Below are 27,322 nucleotides of genomic sequence, written 5' to 3'. Positions count from 1 at the left end.
CTACCCTTGCCCTGGCATACTCCATGGCTGAGTATGCCGCCCCTGCATGGAGTCACAGCAGCCATACAGCCTGTGTTGATGTTGTGCTTAACACCGCCATGAGGCTAATTAGTGGTGCCCTGCCATCAACCCCTGTCGAGTTCCTCCCCATACTGTCTGGCATTCCACCTCCAGAGCTCCGTCGTAACTTCCTGACCTTGAAGCTGGCCTGCAAGAGTGCAGATGAGCCAACAAGCCTGATCCCCCCCGCCTGCTGAATATGGCCACCAGAGACTCAAACGCAGACACTTCTCCACCGAAGCTAGGAGACTCCTTACCACAAGCCCTCCACACCCTGGATGGATCCTTGACTGCTGGAACAAGCAATGGTCTGAGTCAACCTCCACGTTGAGGAAGTTCATCAACTCCCCATCAACCAATCCACCTGGGTGTGATCTACCACTGAATGCCTGGGTCAACCTCAACAGAATTAGCTCTTGAGTAGCAAAGACCAAAACCTATCTGCATATGATTGGAGTGCCTGCCACGAATCTCTGTGAATGCGGAAAACCACAGACTGTTGAACACATCATTGATGAATGCCCAATCTTCAAATCACCACATGGAGTCAGCGGCCTCATTGAACTGGATGACGATACCACTTCTTGGGTAATGTCCCAGTTGCCTGTGTAGCCCTACACGGACGAACTGTACTATTCAAAATGTGTAGGGCAGTTCTGTATTGACTAGACACACCTGCCCACACTGTAACACCACCACCAAAGGCTTGTCTGGTGACAACAGTGGCTGATGCATAGCGCTCTCCTTGATGTCTCCAACATTGTTGGCGACCATCATTTCTGCTCAACGTGAATCGACTTTCATCAGAGAACAGCACTGAGGCCCACTGGTCCCTCGTCCAGCGTCAATGCTCCCTGGCCCATGCAAGACGATGATGCCTGTGCCTGGTGGTGTGGTCAGGTACCCTTGCAGGTCGTCTAGCACGCAGACCACGCTGATGTCAACGGTTTCGACTGGTCTGACATGACACTTGGGTGTCTCTCTTAAATGTGCCTGGAGTTGAGTGGCATTCATCATCCGGTTCCGCAGGGCACTGTTCACAATGAAGCGGTCATCAGTGTGGGATGTGGCCAAAGGACGTCCACTTCTATGCCTTTCTGTGACTCTTCCAGTTTCTCTGTATCTCTGTTGCAACCTGCTGATGACAGTGTGACACTCTAAGCTCAGTGGCCACTTCCCTCTGAGACCATCCTGTTTGAAGCCTCGCAATGGCGAGGTACTGTTGATCCGTTGTTAGGTGTCGTCTTGGTCTCATGATGTCAAAATGTGAACAGCATGATGAAGAGGACTGTTTAAATACCAATTCTAATTGAACCAGGAAATGTATTGGTCGATTCATGGACCAAACACTTGTTGTGAATTTTGCCGTTCAGCTCCTTGTTAAAGAACAGCAAGTTGTGCAAAAAGTACTGAAACATTGGATAGTTTGACATGTGCATTCAAAAGTTTAGAGAAGGTCAAATTAAGTTCACCTGTAAAGTTTATAGTGCATTTTAGGGTCATCCTGAAATTTCACCTGAAAGCCGAATATCCCTAACTTGTTGTGAGTAGTATATATCTTTTTTCTTTTTTTAAGCAGACCATTATTTTGTCCTTTTGAGGTCTCCATGGACAACATACTGTGTGTGTGTGTGTGTGTGTGTGTGTGTGTTTGTATATATATATATATATATACTGTATATACTGTATATATCTGTGTGTGTGTGTCTATATATGTATATATACACACATCATATGAATTGTTTATACAATAAATATTTGGTGAGAATATACCAAGACCCTGACGGCACGATTAAGAAAAAAAAAAACACGGACACAAACAGTAATATCTCTAATCGACAAAATATATTCGTGGATAAATGATAATAATGTTAAAAGACAAAGGTCAAAACACAATCAAACACATTTTGTATAAATGCCTTTCACTGTGTGAGAAATATTATTTACGGGGTTTACTCTTAACGGCTAGATTATATTTCATTAGTTTAAAAAGATTTCTGATTCGGACCAAGTTGTTCGTCATCTCTACTGTTAAAACGCTCTCGGTATTTTCTCACGTCGCTGGCATTTCTACGAGGCAGAAATGTCGGACGATGACGACGGGGGAGAGACGTGAAACAATAGATCCTCTCGTGGTTTTCGGCTTCCGAGAAGGGGGAAGAGGCTAGCAGAGGTGGTCCTCCTCATCCTGGTCCTCCTTTGAACCCTTCAGCCACAGGCGGGCAAAGTCCTCGAACACAAAGTCGTCGTCTGGAGAGAAGCCGCTACTGGAGAAAGTGGTCACATGGTCACTTCCATTGTCAATCTTGACCCATCTGATATTGAGGGATCACTTCTAATATATTTGGATTTGATTGTGAATTCACAATTCCCATAGCTATCAATTGGTGATGTACGCTCCTACGACCACACAAATAAGTTTCCATATTATTGAAATAATTTCCTAATTTGTAAACATTTTCATGATACACATACACAGTTAAAAACACGTATAATGACACATAGGTTTTGTTTCATAAACATATTATCGTATTTTCGTTTCGTATCATATTATTATTTTGACTTAATACATTCATCTTTTCTGTAATATTACCAAATGCTGTTGTGCGCCATCTCGCCTGCCGAGAAAGGACAAGTACTCCACAGCTGCGGTGGTTCAGTAGCGGTGTTATTGAGCTGTACAGTAGAGTAATCCATTCTGTTCTACCTCCCGGGCGGGAGGGATGGGAGTCGGGTGTCTAATTTTTATTTGCTGTAAAAACCATCCCTTGTTGTATATCAATGGTTTTTGTATTTATTTAGCATTAAAATCTAAAAAGTTATCTTCGACCATCTTATACCAAAATTAACCGCTATACCCGGGTTTTTTTAAACGTAGGTAAACTCGCTAAATATAGGTGATTGACGCCTTTCCTATTGCCAGGAGTAATGCCGTTTTTAGTTGATTTTAGTTGAAAAAAAAAACTAACATCACGAATATGCCGGAAAAGGCACGTGTCATGGTTCCAATGTGATTGGGGAAAAACAGTAGAGGAGTCAGTAACTTAAACAAACAGACATAAACCTCTAAAACTTGGAGAGAAAAAAAAGCACCATCACCCAGCGAGATTCTGTTGCCTTCATACCCAACACTACAGTAGAAGCAGCATTGAGTATCCATGCCCATAACCGTGCACGCACTGGTTCTTCGGCGGCAGGGAGCGGAGACGGTGCTCCAGTCCAGAGACCGGCTTGGGGCGGTGCTAGGGTGGCTGGTAGCCCGGTGGAGAGACTCAAAATATTTAAAGGTCCCCGATACGGGGGAAAAAAAAGTTCATTAACTTCTGATTTTGGATTCTAAATCGGATATGAAATGATCGAATGATACACAGATATTTCTGTCTATTTATGCGCCAACGTCCAGAACTTCAGCACACGTTGCATCGTGCCGGTAAAGGGGCGTAAATTAGCGTGTTGACCCAGGTGTCTTGTTTATGTCAGAGCCAATCGGAGCTGGAGCTGATAAAAAGCTGTGTCTATTGCAGGGTAATCTGCCCAATCTGACGCTGAAACCCGGATGTTACTTTTCCCACAAATGCCGGATGTTAGCGGGTGTTACCAGGTTTTTGGCGCTGTGGGAAAGGGGTATGAGTCCACCGTTTAATCACATTTTGTGTGAAATAATGTTGTTTCTGATATCTGTTTGACCCCTCTCGCGTCAATTTTGGTTTGGCCATGTCCCTATACACTGTACAGTATATGTTGCCTCCTTGAATGAACACGCACACACACACACACAAACACACACACTTACTTGGTATCAAACTGTATTAGGTTTGCGTCTATTGGAGCGTCTATATCAGGCACAACTGTAAAACAATCACAAAATTACACTTAGTAGGATGAGCAATGCAAAGTCAGTTAAGTAAAGGGAGATTCCATTTAACTCATGCAACCTTCCAGGTGTATTAAGTAACAATTTAATATTAGCTGTACTGTTTTGTTCTGATCCTACCTGACTGCGGCTGGGAGCTGGGTTGGTCGGTGGGTTTGGGGTGCATCAGCACAAAGGGCAGCTCAACCGCGACATCCCTAGTACATGGGAGACACATCGGAAAGATGTCAGATGTGGTCCAACTTCAAACCAAAACTGTGGTCGTTTGTTTTCACCTACCCTCCGCGAGACACCACCAGCTTCACTTTGACTCTGTAGGAAACCAGGATTCCCAGGACCTCCTTATTGGAGACGTCTTTCACTCTGTGAAACAAACACACGGCAATGTTAGAGAAGGGATCGCCAACATTTTTGGTACACGCCCAATGATTTACCACCTTCCATGGTCAGTCAAGGTGACACTTTAGGAGATGCTCCATTGTCACCTGCGATATCGGAAATTCAGTTATCAAAGTTTCAATTTTAACAGGTTAAAATGCAAAATTTTGAGGGCAAAAATGTAATTCCTGATATCAGAAATGTAATTGTTGATATCAGCCTTCATGTTTTTATATCAAGAAATAAATTGTGATTATTAATAACGGTAGAAGTCTACCGGACGTGTTGGCGTAGTGTACAGGTGCGGCACCCTGGGGAAACAATGAAGTGGAGTGTCAAATTTGTTTTAACATTGTTATACGCCAGCAGACTTCCTGCAATGACTTGGGCTGCAGGGAGGACTCACTGAACAAATCCACTACAAGAACAAGTCATTCGCTAACTAGAGACTCACTGGAAATCATTCACGAGTCGGTGAACAAATCTTTTTAGTTAACTGAGTCAAAAGATTTGTGTCCCTGAAAGGAATCGGAACATCCACCACTACAGTGCTCTCCTCACTTGTGTAGTGGAAAAGTTACAGAATGTGTTTAGCGCAACACATTGTTTTGGCTATTGAAAAAGTGGTTCGAACGTAGTTTTCTCGCTCAATGCCACTCCCAAGAGATAAGTCAGTCTGGTAGATATTACTATTTAATTAGACGAATTGTTGGAATATTCTGCTAAGAACACACTCGACGACTAGATACTATAAAAGAGTATGCATCTGTGTATTGAGCGAGTCTTGTCCTCTGCAGAGACAAACATATATCTTTTTATAATAAATGATCTTAAATTAGAGGACCTCCTTTCCAAGGTGATTTTTCAACCACATATTTGGCATCACGAACAAGATTGGAAAAAGAGCAAAAAGGAGGACATTTCTGCGCCTCCAGGCACCAGTGTCGTTGGGGCAGAAATCCTTCCCGCAGATTGGAAAAAAGTGGCCAAGGTAAGCATTTTGCTTATTTGATTTTTATTTGGTGGAGGAATCTGCTGTTTTTTTCCCTGACGATATGGGTAAGACCAGAATCAATTTGGCTCTCCAAACAAAGAACTAATGCAGTGGAGAAGCGGTACTAACAAAATAAAATATAAAAAAAGAGAGAAAAACTCTTATGGTTATTGTATTGTCTGCATGCCACTAGAAAGGCTTAAGGTTAACCGGCCTGTTGATGCAGGCCTGTTTGAGCCTGGAAATAAATAGGTCATATTGAGGTTGGTTATTGAACTTACAGGTTGTTTGTCCTGGAAACATGGTCTGGTTGTACCACTATAGCTAGTGAGCTATGATATTCTTTGTGAATTGCAAGTGAGTCAAAAACCAAATGACTATAAAACAGTGCATTGCCCTGCTGCCTCACAGCAAGAAGGTCCTGGGTTCGATTCTCGCCTGGGGCGCTGTTGGCACTGTGCTCCGGGGCAGGTTATCTCCCAAATAGGAGCCTTTCGGTGTGGAGTTTGCATGTTCTCCCCGTGCTCACATGGGGTTTCCTCCACCTAACGTCAGTAAGGACCCCCACCAAAAACATGCACACATCATCTGACCAGCGATGGACATTCGTCACCAGGTCCCCGGGCGTGTCCACGAATGCTGCCCACTGCTCCTGGCTGCGCCCCCGGAGGAAGGACAAGCCAAGGATGGGTTAAATGCAGAGGCCTCATTTCACCGGCCACCATCCAAAGCATGTGCATGTCTGCCTGTGTGTGTGTGCGTGCATGTAGTGTGGTGTGCTGTGTGACAATTAAAGATTCTTCTCTTCTCTTCTAAAAGCATAACTAAAATTATGAGCAGAGTTGAGAAACTTGAGTAATAAAACAAAGTTCCCCCTCTTAAAAGCAGACTGATAATAAAATCGCCAATACTGGCATAAAAGGAAAGTATGGGAGGGAGTGAAAAAAATTGTGCAGCTGCCAAAATAGACAAAAAAAAGGAGAGATAGAAATACACAGAAGGTTTATGCCTCAGAAACTGGGATATTCCATAGAACAAAATATTATTAACAAACAAACAAACAAACAAGGAAAGGGGTCACCATTTGCATGTGTTTTTTATTATTAAAAAAGCTTTGAAGTGACCTCTAATAAAAGATTTTTTTGGAAAAATTGTTTTCACTAAGAACAGGGAGAAACGGAGAACAAAAAGGTGGGGGCTTTTGATCCTGTGAGAAAATTCCGAAGTTGAGATTGTTGACAAAACAAACTCTGGGAACGGTGCAAGTAAGCAGATAAAAACTGGCTCTGATTTCTTGGTTAGAAGGAGAAACATAGTTCAGAGAACACAGAATAGAGAATTATTAAGTACAAAATAAATAATGGAAATGAAAAAAGTGTCAACCGCTGTCGGGATATTCACAAAACACCACCCCCTGTTATCAAATGAGATCCAAGAATGCTCCATAAAATGGAATAAAAGAACATAGAATAACCCTACCCCATCGCCAGTGGAAGGAACATTTGATATTGATGTGTGTGCGGAGATGGACATCCTGATAAAGAATCACAAGTCCAAGGAAAAAAAGAAAAACAGAGAAATACTTGTGATAACATTATTCAAAAGACAGGGAGACAAACTTAGAAGTGCCACGAAAAAAACATCCCAGGGACATTATGGATAAAAAAAAAAAACTAAAAAAAACAAAGCCCTACATAGCCCAAATGCCAATAAAAAAATTTACCGTGTTAGGAGACTAGGAATTACACTAATTAAAAACAAACATGAAGTCTGTTCCCTAGCAAAGAAGAATTAAGGGAATAATGTGAAAGTTTAGGGGGCGAGCTGGTGGGAAATACATTTCATCTGAGGAATCAAAAAACGTATTAAACAAAGCCAAAAGTGATAAAACGCTCTCGGTGCGCGGGGTGCTAATCGCTGGGGGGTCGGGTTGTGGGTGCGGGTGGGGTGGGGTGCCACCCTCTGTTCTGTAGTCCACATGCTCGGCGGCTGGGGGCTGACCAGGGGCCTGATGGGGGCGCGGAGCTGCCCGACATGGCTGAAGTGCATGGCGGACGCTCTGCGCCCTTGGCTGATCGCTGTGGGTTGGCTGCCACAAGGTACGGGAGGTGGGCGCACTGGGGCGCGTTTGGGTCCAGGGGGAGGGGGTCTGGGTGCCTGCTCCCCGGCCTGCTGCACCCCTGGATCGATCCGGTTGCAACTCACCTATCTCTCCCAGTGCCAAACTCATACTCAACATCGAGGTGCCCCGCGCTGGCCACTTGCTGCTACGTGTATGGTCACTCGGCACTCATGCCGGGCGGGGCGTCTGGTCGGCTGTGGTGGGGCGCGCCTCCCCCCTTGTGCCGGGCGTGAGTGGGCGTGGGGGTCGGGGTGTCGGTCTGTCACCGCAGGGCCGTGCCTTGCGCCCGTGGCCCGGGTTCTGTGCCGGCGGCTGCGTCTTGTGCCTGTGCCCGGGGGTTGGTTTTACTGTATGTTTGCGCCCCTGGGGTGCGGGGTCTCCTCGTGCTCCCTGGGACTTGGTCATTCTCCTCGGGCTGGGCGTGGGAGTTGCTCCACGGCCCTCTGGCTTCTCTGGGGTCCCGGGGGTCTTCCGTGGCCGCAGGGCCACCTCCTTCAGCCGGGGATTGTCCGCGGGGCTGTGGAGTTCGGTGGGGCTTCGGGGCCCGTTGCGCTGCTTGGAGGCGCCGCAACATAATACCGACCTTCTACACCAGTACCAATTGGGATAAGTCATGTACACTCACCGGTGGACATCTTACACACACACGCACGCACGCACACCTGCTTGGAGTGCACCCCAGAAACCTGGGGTGCACATAACTTATACAGGAAGAGGCCACGTGACCAGTTGTAGTTCCAGTTTTCCTGGACCTAATTCAGTTTTTCAATACATGTTGTCGTCCAATGTTCATGTTTTTGTGTAAATGTTGTTTGTGTCTTGTGTTGTGTATTTGTCTCACCGTGGTGATTCTCCCCCTCTTGGAGTAGTGATCAGTTGTTTATAGACCCAAACATGATAAATAGTTCTCCAAAGAGGGGGGTTGGTGGTGGCTCTCCATAACCAAAACTGTGCTCTTGTCATTCTACAGGGCATCTACAGGACAGAGTTATTGCAGCAGTTCTTGATGATTTAAGAATTAATAAAGAGTTGCATTGCAGGTTGAGAACTTGAACTACACTTGCAGACTAACTCTGTCCTAGATGCAATGGCATTCAAATACTCTGTGTTGTATGCCCAGCATGCTGACAGCACAGGTTAAAAAAAAGTTTTTAAAAAAAGAAAAAAAAAGAAAAAGAAAGGACAAGAATGCCAAAATAAACTCGATCAATGATTAAAAGACTTGCACTCCCAACAAGCCCACTGACCCACTGAGCAAATCTGAAATGAGATCCGGACAATTACTCTACTCAATTACTACAATTACAAATCTCAACTTGATAAAATGATCCATCAACAGACACAATTCCTCATGCAACGGACAAGAGCAAATTATTTTGAATTCAATGACAAATCAGGTAAATTTCTTGCCAATCAATTGAAATGCGATAGAGAAAAAAAAAACACTTATTACAGCCATCAAAGATCCACAGGGTAGGATAACAACACCGCAAGACATCAGAAACATATTTAGAGGCTTTTATAATAAGCTATATCATTCCAATAATGAATCAAACATATCAAACATTAACTCATTCCTCGATGATATCGACCTCCCTAAACTTTCCACAGAGCAGGCTACCAGATTAGATCACCCACCTACTCCAGAAGAACTCAGGAAAGAGCTCTTCTCTATGCCCAATAATAAATCACCTGGATCAGATGGCTACCAAGTGGAATTCTATAAACACTTCTGGCCACTTATATACCCATTATTCATCAGAATGGTTACATATACAGTATTAAGTCAAACTCCACCATTCCTCAGCACATGAATACTGCTCTCATTTCGGTTTTGCTCAAACCTAATAAGGACCCAACCCTCACCTCCAGTTATAGACCCATGAGCCGAATTAATTGCAATTTAAAAGTTATTAGTAAAGCACTAACCAACAGAATTGGAAAAGTAACTCCATTCATAATTCACCCAAACCAAACAGGCTTTGTCAAGGGCAGACACTCATCCAGCAATCTGCACTGTTTATTCAGTCTGATCAGCATATCTCAAAGGAACAACTACGGTTATTGCCTCTTTAGATGCGGAAAAAACATTTGACAGAGTTTATTGGACATATCTATTTTCAACCCTCAACAAATTTGGCTTTGGAGAGTCACTCATGCAATGGATACAGAATCCTGTACAACTCTCCATCTGCTTCTATCATCACCAATGGTTACACTTCACAGCGTTTCACTCTACAACGCAGCACAAGACAAGGATGTCTGCTCTCCCCTTTACTATTCGCCATCTCTATTGAACCCCTCACGGCGGCTATCCATCAAAACAGTAATATCATTGGCATACACACAGGAAACTCTGTTCACAAAATCAGTTTCTATGCAGATGATATCTTGTTGTACTTATGTAACTCAATATCATCCCTACAGGAAGTGTTCAATCGCATGTCTAAATTCTCAGCTATCTGAGACTACTCAATAAATTGGTCTAAAACTATGTTCTTACCACACAGTGGGGAGGCCTGGAATGCTGTAACCCAGAAACTTCCCCTAACCATCACAACGGCAACATTAGATACCTTGGTAATGATATCTCCATCAATCTGTCAGATTTGTTTACCCTTAACTTTACTCCCTTGCTCAAATCCATTGAAGGAGACTTCATTCGATGGAACAACCTACCCATCTCACTAATTGGTAGGATAGCAGCAGTGAAAATGAATATACTACCAAAAATTAACTATATATTTTCAATGACCCCAGTGCAACCCATTTTGATCTCCTTAACAATTGCCAAGAAAATAATATTACTCAATTGGAAAAACAAAGATCTCACCACATCCCAATGGTTACATTTATTAATAGAATACATCTCAATGGAAAAACTGTTGGCAATATCCAAAAACAAGGTTGATTCATTTAATGAAATATGGGCTACTCTTTTCGCTGACATAACTCCATCCCTTAATACTTGAGTCTTCCTAAGTCGGGGCAATTTTGTGGTGTTTTGGGTCATGTGGGGGTCCTCTCGGTCTCGTCGGGGCTCTGTGGTTGGGTGGGTGCCTGGCAGCTGTGGGGACGTCCGTGTCACTTAGTCCTGTGGTTGTGGGGGGGTCCGGGGGCTCCACGGGGGTGTTAGGGGGGCTGGGTGGTGGCACCCGCTCCTTTTCCTGGGTTGAGCTGGCTTGTCTCTGGAGGTTGGGGGGGTGATGCTCCTGGAGGGTGCCTGCAGCTGGTGTGTTGGTTTGAGGCGTAGTTGCGGGTTTGCTGCTTGGGTTGGGGGCAGGGGGTGCGGGTTGGGGTCTTGGCACCGTGGTCGGCAGGTCGGCGCGCCGCTGGGGTTGCCCGCCCCGTGGGTGGGATGGCGGAGCTTGCGTGTCCTTCAGCGTCCCGTGGGGGTTGGGGGGGGTGGTCTGTCGTGCCCGGGCTGGTTAGCTGTTCCGTCTGGTCCTGTGACCTGGGAGCCTGAGCCTGGCCAGGTGTGTTCGGCGTGGGGCTCACCATGTGGCCTCCTTCGATGGGGTGCGGACTCCGGCTGCCGGTGTGCAGGGCACTCGTCGCTGGGGGGGCGGGCCGCTCTGCGCCTGTGGCTGGTCGCTGTAGATTGCCTCCAGATACGGGAGGTGGCCGTGCTATGCCGCGGTCGGGTTTTGGGGGGGGGGGGGGGGGGGTCCGCGTGGCCGCTCCCTGGACTGCTGCGCCCCTGCATTGATCTGCATATCTCTCCCAGTGCCAAAACCCATACTCAGTACATACACCACACAATAGGCCCAGGGCTTGCAAGATGGGAGGCGTGCAAGCTAAGAGGGCGGTGATGTGGCAGGTGGCTGCCATCTTGTTTGTCACGCTCCTTACCTGACGTGCTTCTCGTCCATCCCGAAATCTTAATCCCACTCATATTAGCCTAGAACACATACACTCGCACACAAATCCTACTCTGAACAACACTCCACCAGACCAGGGTCTGCAGGGCAGGAGGGGTGCGTGTGATTCGGGTTTCAACTTGCTTAGAGGACTCAAACCCCCACACCCCGCAATTTTAACTGCACTTGCCAACAGCACACATTGAGCACCGGAGTTTTCCGGGGTGGCGGGTTGCTGGTGGGTCGGTGTGGGATTGTGGTTGGTTGGGCCCCTCCGGCCAGGCTTGAGTCCCGGTGGCTTGCGCCTGATGGCTTAAGGTGTGCTGTGACCTGGCGAGGCTGCGGAGAGCGCTGCCGGGTGCCTTTCAGGGCTGCTGCTGTGGGTGCTTGCTGCTGTGTGTGGGTTGGGGTGTGGGGGTCATCTGTCAGTTGAGAAGTTGAACTCCACTTGCAGAGTAACTCTGCCCTAGACGCAATAACATACATATACTCTGTTGTATGCCTAGCATGCTGAGAGCACAGGTAAAAAAAAGAAAAAGAAAAAAAAAAGGAAAATGGAACAAGAATCCCACTACTCTATATGGCGCAGAGATGTGAAATGGAGGGATTCATTTGCATTTGTGTCATGTATCTTTGCTGCCCTCAAGAGGCCAAATATAAGAAGTTCTGTTCCTGCATCTGTACCCTGTGTGTTTTTATATTTTTCCTCCAATTTAGTGTATGTTCTTATTAATTTTTATTATGTTCTGATTAATGATTAATTAATTAATTAAGAGTATTGAATTTTGATACGTTAAGTAGTTAGAAAGCATTTTTAACTGTGCATTAACAATGAATTCCATGTTGAAATGTGTAAGAATGTCTGAAGGTATCCCGCATATGTGTGTTTATGTAGACACAGTTTATTCACAATGTTTCGAATCACTGAGTTGACCATACTGGAAGGAAGTGTGTGAATGTTCCGCGGGCTTTTCTACCATCTTTTTTCGGCATTTTCTTTTTTAGGTTTTCGCTCATTTTCTTTTAAGCTTTTATTTTTACATTGAAACTCTGAAGGATCTGTGGATGAACAACACAGAATTTTCTATCTTAATTCTTTTTATAGTTTTTCCTAAGTTTTTCACCTGAGTTCCTCATAGTTCGACTTAGTGAAACCAGTTCCAGCTAAATATTTTTTTCAAAATTGTCATATTTTACCAAGACACAATTGCAGCGCCTGCCTTAAAGCTGACCACGCCAGGCGGGACAAAGGGACATCCTGAAAGACACCACTGTTCCTGTCTCTCCAAACTGCCAACACTGCGCTCCAGGGGTTCATCTGCTGAAGTGCACCGGTCATCAGACACAGCCAAGCAAACTAGCCAGTCCCCTATCAGCAGAACTACACCCAAGGGCAACACTGTTACAAGTATCTTTAAACACAGCATCGGCTCAAGTTGTCAGTCTATGTCTAGCAAACGCTATGCAGTCCGCACCAGTGCACAAGTGGCTGGATGTGAATGACTTCCGAGAGACGAAGCTTGGACGTACGTATATAACTTTGGATGAGGATGTCAAAAAGGGCCAGCTCGTGCTAACATTCTACTACTTCCAGTAGTAGAATGTAGTCCAGTAGTCCACTAATTTCTGCTCCATATGTCCATCAATATTGATCAAACCTCGAACGACAAGACGTCTGAAACGTCGGTTCTAATAAGACCTCAACCATGTCTGCTTACTGCGGTTGTCGTGTTCCAGATACTTTTAGCCCGCAAAATGCCAAGAAGATTAAAAATAAAAAAATCTGAGCAATAACAATGGGGTTAGGGTTGGGCTGGTCCACTTATATGTCGCTTACATAGTACTGGAGGCCAGATTGGTGTCCTCGTGCTTGAGCTTGCCGTCCAGAGCCAGGCCTCTCTTTTCCCTGTTGTTGGTGAGCATGGGTGTCAAGGTATAGACCTTGCAGAACGTCGAGCTGGGAGATACCTGGTCGCTGTAGAGAGAGAGAGAGAGAGAGAGAGAGAGAGAGAGAGAGAGAGAGAGAGAGAGAGAGAGAGAGAGAGAGAGAGAGAGAGAGAGAGAGAGAGAGAGAGAGAGAGAGAGAGAGAGAGAGAGAGAGAGAGAGAGAGAGAGAGAGAGAGAGAGAGATTTGATTTTTAAAGCATCTTTATTTTAACATTTTCTCTAGTTCACAGTTACAGACAATACAACAAACACACTTGGTTCACTAACAGAGTCCTACACGTTAAAAACAGACTGGAAGCACAGGTCGTCCTCCACCAGGGAACAGATGGCGTCATTAAAACACCACAGCTTGATGAAGACGTCCAGACTCTTCATCAGTCTGTGAAAGTTAAAATCAATCAAGACTCTGGCCCTGACCAACGCTACAAACACTCTTCCGAAAGCACTCTCCTTTCCCCTCAGTTTGTTCCTCCTCGTGAGGTAGATGGCCATCTTCGCTTCCCCTACTAGAAAATTAAGCAGTCGCCATTTCTCTGCGTTGGCCCTGTAGTATCCAACCCCAAAAATAAAACCGTTTCTGGACCACTCCTCCTTAAAGAGCTTAAAACTTTCCTTTAAAAGACTAAAAAGCTCTAAAAGTCTGTCACACTCTGCAAAACAGTGAAACACGGACTCTGGCAGTTTGCAGAATGGACATTCATTTGCGACCGTGGGATTAAAAACAGAAACAAAGCTGTTGACAGCTATGGCTCCCTGTAGGACCCTCCATTGGAGGTCCCCCGTCCTTTTCTTGGAGGGAGCTTTGTAAAAACTCCTCCAACACGGCTCCTCCTGTCCCCCCATCTGGAGCCGTCCCCTCCAGACAGTGTCCTGCCGCCCTTCCAGTCCCCTCCTATTTAAAACAACCACACACTCTTTGTAAAAAGCCTTCCCGCTGGCTGCGTGCAGGTCCAGTTCTGCATAACGTGCCCTGTGCAGCAGCTTCCCGGAGGACCCCTCCAGGTTGGGGGTCAGAGTCATCTCCGGGAAGGGATCCTCCGGGTTTGGCTCCTCCGCGCCTTCGCCGTACTCCTTCAGCAGGGCCAGCTCCTCCTCCGTGAGCGTCTCCCTCCACCTCTTGAGCACCAGGTGTACGATCCTGGTGGACCTCACCCCCAGCCGCTCCGCCATGGCCTCGCCGTCCTGCAGGTCGCGCCCCGCCGCCGCCACCACCTGCCTCAGGGTCAGGACCCCCGCCTCCCTCAGGATGCTCCTCAGTCCTGGAGTGGCCCCGTCCTGCACATCCAGCCTGGCTCCTCCGATCACCGGCTCCTCCAGGAGCCAGTGGAGGGAATCTGCGGCCTCCCTTTTCCTGTTCTTAAATAACCCCCATGCCTTAAAAAGCTCCTGATAAAAACGGGGTAAGCCCGACTTGTTTAGAAGACTCGTGTCCATTAAAAACAACGAGCGGTCAAGTCCCATCCTCCCAGTCCTCTTTAAGACCAAGCCCGCCACGTCCTTCCAAACGTTAAAGTACCCCGTTAACAACTTCTGCACAAACTGTAACCTAAAAGTTGCCACTCTGCTTTTGATGTCCACCACACTGTGCCCCCCTTCCTCTTTAGGCAGAAAGACCCTTTCCTTCCTGACCCAGTGGAAATTCCACCCCCAAAAGAAATCCATCAGCTCGGCCTGTATCTTCCTAACTAGCAGGTCTGGCGGTTGGACACAGGCCACTCTGTGCCACAGCTGTGAGGCCACCAGGTTGTTAATAATGAGCGTCCTGCCCCTATAGGACAGCTGTGGCAGTGCCCACCTCCATTTTCTTAGCTTGCCCTGTATCTTTCCTAACAGTCCTTCCCAATTCTTCCCCACCATACTTTCACTCCCTAAAAACACTCCCAGATACTTAAACCCATCCCTTCGCCACCGTAAGCCTCCTGGCAGTTTTAAAAGTCCCCCCCTCCATCCGCCCACAGCCAGCGCTTCGCTTTTGCCCCAGTTGACTTTCGCTGCTGATAGCAGCCCAAAGTCCCTGACGATCCCCTCCAGTTTGCTGATTTCGTCCTGTTTCTTTATTAAGACAATGACGTCGTCCGCATAGGCTGATAAAATGTGGCTTCTCTCGAGACCGTTTAGAAACACACCCTCGATGTTCGTCCTTAATTGACACAGCAATGGTTCTATGGCCAGAGAGTACAACATCCCTGAGAGGGGGCAGCCCTGTCTCACCCCTCTACGCACTTTAAAAGGGCCGCTCAGCCCTCCATTAATCTTCAGTATACTCTCGATGTCCTGGTACAAAACCTGGATCATGGCTATCAGACCAGGGCTGAGGCCAAAAGCCTCCAGAGTTTTCCAGAGGTAAGGGTGCTCAACCCGGTCAAACGCCTTTTCCTGGTCTAGCGAAATGAGCCCAGTTTCAATGCCCAGAGAACTAGAGACGTCCAAAATATCCCGAATTAGGGACACATTGTCCAGAATGGACCTACCAGGCACACAGTAAGTTTGGTCCTGATGGACTACCAGGTCCATCACCTCCCTCAGCCTGTTGGCCAGCGCCCTCGACAGGATTTTATAGTCCGTGCACAGAAGGGACACAGGACGCCAGTTCTTGATCTCCTGCAGGTCTCCTTTCTTGGGTAGGAGAGTGATGACTGCCCTCCTGCAGCTGCCTGGCAATAACTTATCTTTAAAAACTTCATTAAAAACCATTAAAAGGTCCTCCCGTAACTCCTCCCAGAACTCTTTGTAAAACTCCGCAGGAATCCCGTCAATGCCAGGGGCCTTACCCCCCTTCATGCTCTGCAGGGCCGTGGAAAGATCCTGCAGGGTCAGAGGTTCCCCCAGCACCGCACTGACATCTTCTGGGACCCTGGGCAGATTCCCACAAAAGGAGTAAAACAGTTATTTTTGGTCCTCGTACTCACTTTTGTACAGCTCTGTGTAAAAGTCCACGGCTCTCGTCCGGATCTCCTCCGGCCTCCTGAGCTCCTGTCCTGTGTCTGATCTCAGGGCGTGGATAAACCTGCTCTGCCCGTTCCTCTTCTCCAGGCTAAAAAAGAAACTAGATGGTGCGTCCATCAGTGCTGCGCTCTGGAAGCGAGAGCGGACCAGCGCCCCCTGCGCCTTGGTGCCTAGTAGGTCTGCAAGAGCAGCTCTTTTAGACTTGAGGTCCTTAATGTGATCTCGATTCCCAGTGGGTTCCACTACACCCTGTAACTCCACAATGTCAGTCTCCAGATCCCTCATAGATCTGGTGATGTCCCTTGTGACATTGAGAGTATACTGCCGACAGAGCTGCTCTATCTCCCTCTTCCCATAGTCCCACCACAGTCTTAAGGAACTAAAATCCTGCTTTCTGTCTCTAAAACCTTCCCAAAAAAACCTAAAAGCATCCTTAAAGTTGGAGTCACATAGTAGGGTGGTGTTAAAATGCCAATATGCGCTTTTGGGCTTTACATTGGCGATAAAAACACGGCAAACAACCAGGGAGTGATCGGTAAAACCAACAGGCACCATTCTACATTCCTTAAAAATGTTAAAGTGGTGCTTAAAACAGTAAAACCGGTCTAGTCTGGCCAACGATAGAAAGGTGCCTCTGCAGTGCACCCAGGTGTACTGTCTTTCATCCCCGTTGGTTCTCCTCCACACGTCCGTTAGCTCGTTCTCGCTTGAGAGCAGCCTCATCGCGTTCTGCGATGCTCTGTGAGGCTCACAGTGGTTCCTGTCTAACAGGTCGTTCTCGGTGCAGTTAAAGTCACCTCCTAGAAACAAAAACTCCCCAGTACGAGCTTTGCTTAAAACCCCATTTAAAACTTGCAAAAAAGTGACTCTGTGTGGTCCTGTGGTGGGAGCGTACACATTTATAAAGACAAACTTATGATGCTCAAATGCTGCCCTCACCACCATCAGTCTGCCCTCCACCACCTCCTCCACCTCAAAGGATGCTGGGGCAAAGCTCTTAGAAAAGAGAAGAGCCACCCCCCCGCTGGTGGTGCTCTTGTGGCTTAGCACCACCTCCCCCCCCCACTCACTCTTCCAGTCAGCCTCATTGCCAGAGTCACTGTGGGTCTCCTGCACCAACAGCACATCCAGCCTCTTCTGCTCCATCAGCTCATACAGCAGAGACCTCTTAGCTGCGTCTCTGGCCCCATTCGCGTTCAGCGTGCTGATGTTAAAGTCACTCATTGTAACGGAAAAGGGAAGCAGCCCGAACAGCAGCACCCACCTCCACCTCCTCCCCATCCTCTCCGTTGTTCAGCTCCTTCCTGATCTTCTGCACTATTTTCTTTAGCCTGTACACCTCCTGGTCCGTAAACCCTCCTCTCCCCTTACTCCTCATCTGTTGCTGGGCCGCGTTCGCCAGCAACTCCTTGTCTGAGAAGAAATCCTCCACCTTTATCCCTTTCACATTCTTCGTCCTGTGCAGAAACGCTTTTATTTTGCCCACACTGTAGCTTTTTTTTCCCTTTTTCTTCTTTACACCGAGAAAGACCTGCCCCTCACTGTCTGCAGCAGAGTCCTCCTCCATCCAGGACTCCGACTCCGAGCCTCCCTGCTCCACCTCCTGACTTGCCCTTCCCTGGCTTGCTGTCCCTCTCTTCGCCTGAGAGTCTCCTACCATTTTGTTTGACTTCCTTTTGAGGCGAGGGACTCTCAACCGATCGTCCTCATCCCCCATCTCAAAGTCACTTCCTTCCAGTGCCTCCTCCTCCCTAGCTACGTCACCTGCACTCCTTTGACTTTGTTCCGTAGCTTCCTTTCCCTCACCAGTCCCCTCCTGTCCCCCCGCACCCACCTGCCTGTCTTCCGGACCCTCCTCCTTCCCCTCCTGTCCTCCCACCCTTACCTGCCTGCTTTCCAGACCCTTGCCTGCCTCCCCCCGTGTCTCCACGCTCACCTGGCTGCGCTGTCTACCTCCACCCGTTCCCTCCTGCGGCTCCACATTCCCCTCCCCCCCCCCCCCTTTTTTTTCCCCTGCCCCTCGCCTGCCCCCTCCTGTGCCCCCACCTTCACCTGTTTCTTCTCCTTTCCTTTCCGCCCTCCACCTGTCTCCCCCTGTGCCCCCACCTCCACCTGTCTTTCCCCTGCCTCCATTTGGCCCTCACCTGCCTCTCCTTGTGCCCCCACCTTCACCTGCTTTTCCCCTCCTTCCTTCTGGCCCTCCCCCGCCTCCTCCTGTGCCCCCTTCTTCGCCCGTTTCCCCCCCCTCTTGACCCCCCCCTGCTCCCTCCTGTGCCCCCACCTTCGCCTGCTTTTCCCCTTTCTGACCCTCACCTGCCCCCTCCTGTGCTCCGTCCTTGTCCTGTCCACCCTTCTGCCCCTCACCTGTCTCGCCGTCTGCCTTCTTACCTGGACATGCCCTGACCTGGTGTCCCTCCCCACCGCACCCAAAGCACTTGGTGGTGTCAGTGTTGACAAACACCACATAGTCAAACTCATCCGCCCTGATTTTAAAAGCTACGTTTAGCTCCGCATCCCTGTTGTTCAACACCATCAGGACGTGTCTTCTGTGCGACACCACATGCTTGAGCAGCGGCGACTTGCACCCCGACGGGACTTTTTTAACTGGCGACACCACCTTCCCGTGCCTCGCCAGTTCCTTAGTGAGGGTCTCATCTTTAATAAACGCCGGAACATTCGCCAAATTCACCCTCTTCGCCGGTGTGGAGAGAGGCAGGACGGGAACAAACATTTTGTTCACCGTAACGCCGCTCGCCACCACAACGTTCACCTTGTCTACACTGTCCAAGAAGATCACCACCGCGCTGTTCATCCGCGCTGCGGACACAACGCTGCTGTAGCCGACAGCCTTCCCCACTGCCAGGCTGCAGTCCTCTACTGAGACCGAGGAAGACACGGGCAACTTAATGCCGTGCTTCCTCGTTAGCCTGGTGAGGTCCGACATGGTTGCGGACCCGCACCACCACCACCACCACCACCCCCCACCCGCTGTGCGCACACCCTACAACCAACAAAAAAACTAAACCCGTCACCAACAAATAATTTTAAACATACAATTGATAGAGAAGTTAGAGAGAAAGTCACTCACTCTACCAAACGCTCACACGCTCCGCTCGCTCACACCTCCAATCACTCAGAGAGAGAGAGAGAGAGAGAAAATTAGTAAATTAGAGGTAGAGTAAATGGTAGAGATGAAAAAAAAGTGTTCGGCCACACTCTGAAAGGTCAGGTTGATTTGGTTTTTTGAACTACACTAAGCAATAGAAGTGTGAAAGTAAAAAAGCATCAGATTGTGGTGTATGTATGTCTTTCATATCCTCACTTGTTGAAAGCCAAATATAACCACAATAATGCAATTTTTTTTTTTATCTAGCACGTGTAACCTTCTGGTGACCCCTACGTGGTGGGGTTACCTCTGCTAAAAGTCTATGTCTACGCTTGTATCAGGTTACTTAAGATTCCAGGTTCACATCTGATTGGTAAGGGGATTGATTGTAGCTTATTAAGATTTATGAGACCTCCAACCCACACAACAACACGTGACCACGACTTGAGAGAATAAAAGTTATGTATTTACAAAGATACCTTCAAGAAATAAATAAAGAAATGGATATGTTCTCTCAACACTGCGGCAAACAAGATTAACACTGACCCAGAATCGCATCACAAAAAAAGTTTAATTAAACTGTTTGCTTGTCTTGGGCCCAAGAACCAAAAGAAAAGTCGAAGAAAAACCCGGGGGGTGGGGGGGTACTGAGTACTCAGAATAAAAAAACATCAAAACAAAATATTCCTCAGTTTAGTTCTCCAATTTCGCTCCTACCACCCCTGGACCCGAGCACAATGTCCATGTGACGGACGTCCGACGAGAGGTGATGGCACTAGGAACAACGACGATGGCGGAAGCAGTCGAATCCAGTTGGATCCAGTGGACAGTCAAACTACCAGTTTTTCTGTCTCCAATGCAGTGTTTTCCACATTAGGTGTGTGTGTGTGTGTGTGTGTGTGTGTGTGTGTGTGTGTGTGTGTGTGTGTGTATATATATATATATATATATATATATATATATACACACACACACACACACACTCCGCGCTTTAAGTCAATGGACATCATCCGCTTCTTCTCAGCACTTAATTTTTTCGGACCGATGGTTGGAAAAAAAATTGGCAAAATAACTACACAAAAACCACAATTCGCGAGCACAAAACACAAAAGAGATGCTTCCACGCTCAGGTAATCACGTGAAGTGAACGAGTGAGACGCGGGATGCTGGCCGGATTCGCTCCCTACGCCAACTAGCGGCGGCACCAGAAGCTCGCTCCTCGTAACTCACATTTTTGCTCGCAAGTCAATACAAAAAATCGACAGACGACAGCTCGTAACTCGGAAAACTCGTATGTTAGTGCGCTCGTAACTGAAGGTACCACTGTATATATATATATCACTTTCAAACCACCATCGCAGTTGCGTGCGTGTCTCGTAGTTCGTCTATGCTCTGTGCTCTATCCTTTGCCGATCATGGGCTCGCGATGCGTGTTGGGGGCCTCGTAAATTACAGTGCTTAGCGATTATCTCAAAAAAATTATACTGTATCTTAAGAACTACAGAAAATAACTTGGGTTACACACGTAAAACACGTTAAGCATTAAACACTCAAAATAAATCACACAATGAAACACAACATATTTACAGAAATGAAGGAAGGAGGGGATGAAAACGGAGGAAGCTGACTTTTACATTACATATTTAAAAAAAAACTGTGACAAATTAGGTGAAGTGGATTTGAGATTACCATATCTGCAATATCTTTCCTTTTGGAGTTTGCGTGACTCACTCAACCTAGCCGGAGCTAACTTTTGTAACTGATGCCGTAAACTGGCATCCGAGCAGTCCTTTTCTAAAAGGACTTCTGGGGGGAAGCCCTTCCGAGTTTGCAGAAACCAGAGATTGCAAGGGGGCCCGCTTAAGTTTTAATCCCGGCCCGTTTCCGGAGTGTTGCGGGGATGTCATTCCGAAGAGAAAACTCCTTAAAAAGTGGCAAGATGGAGCTTACAGATGAGGGTTTTCAAGTGTACTTCTGTAGTGGCCAATCTAAACGGTGTTCGCTTTTACAAAAACTTTGTCGAAGAACGTTGGTGTTCGGACAGGATGTTTTAGCTTGTCTTCCCACTGGCTACAGGAAAGGTTTAATTTATCATTCCTGGAGGAGTTTGTGTTTGCTATTAGCCAAGGAGTAAATCTGGAATCTGTCTACACACATTTTAGCGCCACTCCCATAAAACTGTGAGACTATTGATGCTGTAACAAGACCAACCAGAATCTTTTCCCTGACTTGCAGTACACATTGTCTGGAAGACCATGTTTTGTTTTGTTTTGGGTTTTTTTACAGACAATCGAAACCAGTTGTAAAAAGGCACATATTTATTTTAACTTGAAATTATTTAACTTTATTTTGAGCTGTGCACTCTCATATGTTCTGTGAGTCTGAGGACTCAGCTCAGGGAGATGTGTAAGAGGGTTTGGTTTGGGGTCGTGAAGGAAGACATGTGTTTGCCAATGTAGCTGTAGTTCCTATGGCTTCCTTCAGCAGTCCAATTTTACTGATTTATACTTTTAAGGTGTGCAATGGCTTACTGCAGGTACCTGTGGTAAAGTCTCAGCCTGGGTAGGCAGAGGCCAATCACAGGCATTGACGCGCACAGCAACTTACTGAAATGATTGATAGCGAGACTGCAATGCATTATAAGAAAAGAGGGAGAACAACATAGGCTATAGGCTATGACAAAATCCTACATCGTATCGATAGAAGTTATGCAGCATCATTGCCCAACCATCTACAATTCATACAGTCAATGCATAAACTTAATCTACAAAGCTATAAGTCCAAATGCTGTTGTCAGTGCACCAATAATAAAGACAACAATGCAAAGTTCGCCACAAGTCTATGAGTGGGGGATGGTGGCTCAGGCGGTAGAGCTGGTGGTCTAGTGATCTAAAGGTCGCTGGTTCGATCCCAGGCTCCTCCTGCTAGCATGCTGTAGTGTCCTTGAGCAAGACAATTAACCCCTCATTGCTCCTGATGGCTGCGTCCGTCGGTGTTTGAACAATTGTAAGTCGCTTTGGATAAAAGCGTCTGCTAAATGTAATGTAAGTTAGAAGTCTTCACAGGTCAACCCAAAACTGATAACCCGAGGCCCAACCCGGGACCTGTACGGTTCCGGTCCACATTTAATTTTTCCCTCAGGTCACATTCTATTGGGTCTCTGGTCCCGGGTCTGAGTGTCATTATGATAAATATCAGACATGTGGACTCAAGTCACTGTGCCTTGGGCTCGAGTCAACTCGAGTCACTGTTTCTATGACTTGCAACTTGACTTGACAGAAAATAAATGACTTGAGGCTTGACTTGGATGTTAAAGACTCGTGACTTAACTTGAATTGAGACATGATGACTCAAATTACTTGTTTGTGTTCACTTACATTCCCGGAAACCTTGAACTAAAATGAGATGGGCAAACAAAAAGGTAATTTGGTTGGGTTTGGTAGCCCTCCTCACCTCGATTTGTCACGGCTCGGGAGCAGAAATTGTAGTAATCTATGAATCGTGCCATCGTGCAATTTAAGATTTCCTTATCAAAAACAGGTTGGTGTTTAGAAAGTTGTAAGTTGTAAACAAGGGGCGGCATTTTTTTTCTCTTCCATGTTGAGCTCCGTGCGCCATGATTGGTCCGCGAAGCGCACTCTCCTCCATGTTTTTTTACATTTGCTCCCAGGTGCAGATAACATAAAGCACGGTGACTCCCAATTATGCTACATATTGTTATAAAGCAGTTCTACCGCTGATTTGCGACAGTGATAGAAACTGTATAAGAGCCAGACCAATATCGGTCATTATTTGACGTTTTTGACAACATCGGGATCAGCAGTTATGCAGCCGATGTGCCTGTTTTACACTACATTTAAGATACTCACCAAAATAGGCGCAACTAGGCATAGGATCTCTGAATTTATTTTTTTATTTTTTTTATTTAACATCACCTTTTACACTTTTTATCTATCAAAAAGTTCTTTGCGTGTTTATTTTTATTCATTTGTTTGGTTATAAGATAAATGTTCTCAAATATAGAAACTTTAATAAAAAATAAGTTATTCAAAATTATTTCCGATTTTTGCACTTTTTGACAAAATATCAGTCAAAACATCAGTAAGCGGTGGGTAGACAATAGATTTTTTTAATCGTCTTACAATCTTCATATCGCATACCCCTAATATTAAATATTAAAATTTTCAACGATGTTAATGTTCACACATTAAAAGTGTCAGTGTAACATGACCTAGTATGCAAGCGTACACTGGGCATTGTCCTGATTGGATGACTACCCTGTCAGTCAGGTCCTCACTACCTGACATTATTTCAACAAGAAGCACTCTGTACCCTCCCACTGGTTACACGCACGCACGCACGCACGCACACACGCACACACGCACACACGCACACACACACACACACACACACACACACACACACACACACACTCACACACACACACACACACACACAACTTACTGTGCGTAATCACCGGGTGTCATGACATTTCACTGCATATATGTATGACCGTATGTGTATGTATGTGACAAATAATCTCTTGAACTTGAACTTGAACTTGAACACGCACACACACACACACACACACACACACACACACACACACACACACACACACACACACACACACACAATGATCAGATCATCATGGCCACGAGTCATCACTTTTGGAGTCAAAGATATTCTATTCAATCAAATCAATTTGTGCAAATCTGTTCATAACTTTTTAAGGTGTTTTGCAAACAGGCAGACAGACAGGGGCGTTATATGACAAAGTTTGATGTTTAGTCTTGCTGTCAGTATTTCACTGTTTAAAAGTGATGGGGAGGGTATATTTTTTTGATTGAGAAGAATTTTAGCTTTTATAAAGTTATTTGTTTTTTGTTTGATTACATTTATTTCACCGACTATCAATAATTATAATACAAATTAATTTAATTGTCATACTTTTTGAACAGGTTAGATAGATTGGCCAATAATATCATTATTAAACAGGTACTACAACTTTATAAACATCGGATACTGCAGGTAAGACTGCAGTATCTTGGGGGGAAAAAAGTGACTTGACTTGCCTTAATTAAGGACTCAACCTACTTGACATAACCTGTGACTTGACTTGACCAAGACAAAACAACTTGGGACTTGCTTGAGACTTGGATTAGAGGAACTTGATCACATACCTGAGTAACACCAGAGTAGATTCGAGAGGATCAGCAAGCGCTGAGATCATGGAAAGAGTGAAGTTGAAGTTTATTTATACAGCACTTTAAAAACCAAATCGGGTTTTGACCAAAGTGTTTTACAACAATGGCTGAAGATTCAACTTGCAATGGGGAAAAGTACAGCAGAGGTGCCCTCTTCTTGTTATATGTTTAAATGTTTCTATAATTCAGAGCCTTTTCCATTTCATCTGACATTGACAGGCTAGAAAAATGCATTTTCAGAGCAATTTTGATTATTGTGTCGGTTCCAATCCAGAAAACACCTGCCCAACATGCATGTAGTTCTCTAACATCCCTGGATGGTCAGCCTTTTTTCTTTAAATGGTAATTTCCAATCAAATTTCCCAGGTCCAATCAGGATCGTGTCCAAATTTTGGGACCCATGAAGACCTCCACTATGAGTAGTCTGGTGTCAGCACATCAACAATAAACACAATGCCTCCCACCCACAAGGTGTATCAAGTCTCCCATCACTCGCCTTGAAGCCGTTGAAGGCGCAAAATGCTAGCCATCTTGTTAGTGAACGCTCAAACTGTTGAAGTTGATGTGGTGACATGAAGTGACAGCATGAGGGCTATTACACAATTCATAAAGCACATACACAAGAAATGATCTCCAATGATAATGTACATTCATGCGAAAAGGCTGCGTAGATGCCTGCCTTTCAACATAGATGTTGAATGATATGGGAAGGGACAGCGTAGGTGCTAACAGGATGAATCTTCTTTTTGAATTTGAGTACATTTCATTATTTCAAGCATCCAAAGATGCCACATTTGAACAAACATGTGTATTTGATAAGGTATTTTGAAATAGAAAAAGATTTGCAAATCTAACATTAGTATGCTGTGTAATTCGAAGGTTCTTCTTATTATCACAGGATAGGCACTACCTACCCTTGACAGCGCATCACTGGCTTACTTCAAGGTTTCACAGTTCAAGGTTTTATGAACTGTTTTCAAAAGGACTACTCAGATTGCCACAAAATTATGTTTTTCACCCCCATTAAAACTCCAGCCTATAACCTAGTGTTGGTGAGAATCTGCTTTGTTTTACATTGGTTTTGTTCATCAACTACTTACTGATGCCCCATTTTCTTTCTTTGAGATGGGAACAGGAAGGTAAATTGGCTATACGAGACCTGTTAGTTTTTTCATTACTGTTTCCACCTCCATCAGGGCACAATTACAGGTTTGGTTTTTACAGGATAGGTCTGGAGGGGAGATTTCTAAATCAAACTAGACTCCTGACAACTTGAATCCACAGTTTTACTCACCATGAGCAGCTGTGTCCCACAGCCTTGCTGTAGATGTCACTGGAATACAGCACTACCTCAGTCACCTGGAGCACTGATAAATGACAAATCACCCGCAAGGCTCTCATGTGTTTGCTCTGCATATGCATCTGGGTTGTGTGTATGTTTTGTACCACCACAGGATCACAACAGAAATATAAGCACTCAATATTGACTGTTGACAGAGATATGTTGGGGAGACTAGTGCATTACTAAACCTCTCATTCGACCTCTGCCATCTGAGGCACCGGCATCGTGGGTGGAGGACAGGGGGAATTTGAAGTCAAGTGTCTTGGTGAATACAAATGAGTTGGAGGCTCAGAAGTAGCAGCACTGACTGTCAATCTTCAAATTGTATTCAAATAACCAGTGAAAATACCTTTCCTTCAGTAAATAATATAATGTATAATGTACTTCAAAATACAGATGGAAACACAGGACATGCCGTGCCGAGAACAAAAAGCCGATGGACAAAGGGGCCAAAGAATACTTTGAGAAAGCAGTTTAGATAGAGAGATATCCAGGAGGAATGTTCAGGAGAGGCACGGAGAGAGAGGGGGTACTCACTCAGCTTCGACATGTGCAATGGGACACTTGTACTGAGCAGTGGAGAATAGACAGATGTCGGCATACTGACGCACTGCGGGGAGGATAGGTGAAAAGGGAAGACAAGGCGGGCCCAGGTTAACACGACAGAAGAGAAGACAATCTCAGTCTCACTACACAAGGGCCAGGGACCAAACAAATGAGGAACAGAAAGGTAATCAGGAAATTACTTTTCACACAAGCTCCGCGAACAGAACACACATCAAGGTCATCGGTAATATAGAAGATTTCAACAAAAGCTTAACAAATAAGGAAAATACCACTCTGCTCCAACTTCTGAATGTGCTCCAATCATGTTTAAATCTCCTTTTCAAAAACAGGGAAACTGACATTATAGTCACACGTGCCTTTGTGTGTTTCTTAACAAGTTTCAAATGTTTTGAACAGTAACACCACACATTTAATTACAACCGTTTTTTTGCCACAGTTTTTGCCAAAAACTACTTCCGGGTGCGGCAGCAATGGCTCTTTATGCCCACTATGCAGTTGTTATATGCCCACTACGCAGTTGTTGCCTGTCATACCCCAAGAATTTCATTGTACCGAATGACCTTGTGTTGTACTGTACACTTGACAAATAAAACACTTTGAACTTTGAACAAAGCGAAAAATATTGACTACGGTAGATGGCCAATACGAAGCGAACGCTGGTCTCTTATGCCTCGGTGGATGTAGCCCATGGAGTTGATTTGCAGAAGTTGAAAGAGTCTATAAAACTATGAAAAACCCTGAAAAAACATAAGGTTTGCGACTATTCTTTTAAAGTATGACCATCTGACCAGAGTTTCCATTAGAACAAATTGCTGCCGGTCCACATGTCCTGGAAGATTTCAGTGTCCCGCAGAAATGGGAGAGATTCTGGTCAAATATTATCTGTCTTTATTGAGCTTAAAAACAAATGATAAGCAGG

The 27,322-nt window shown here is 45.8% G+C and overlaps 1 protein-coding gene across 1 annotated transcript in view; it reads right to left on the bottom strand.

Moving 5' to 3' along the window:
• Positions 1-2,224: 2,224 nt before the first annotated feature.
• The window catches only part of arrb2b (arrestin, beta 2b), a gene marked incomplete at both ends in the record, with an annotated part of 50,446 nt that continues 25,348 nt past the window's right edge, over positions 2,225-27,322 (bottom strand). The window contains 6 exon segments of the mRNA XM_080023118.1: positions 2,225-2,324; positions 3,854-3,908; positions 4,055-4,131; positions 4,214-4,297; positions 13,126-13,263; positions 26,374-26,446. Coding sequence (XP_079879244.1) covers positions 2,225-2,324; positions 3,854-3,908; positions 4,055-4,131; positions 4,214-4,297; positions 13,126-13,263; positions 26,374-26,446 — 527 coding nt within the window.

The sequence above is a fragment of the Zeus faber genome, assembly GCF_960531495.2.
Source record: "Zeus faber genome assembly, chromosome: 22".
Classification (NCBI taxonomy): domain Eukaryota; kingdom Metazoa; phylum Chordata; class Actinopteri; order Zeiformes; family Zeidae; genus Zeus; species Zeus faber.
This window is presented reverse-complemented; position numbering and strand designations above follow the sequence as displayed.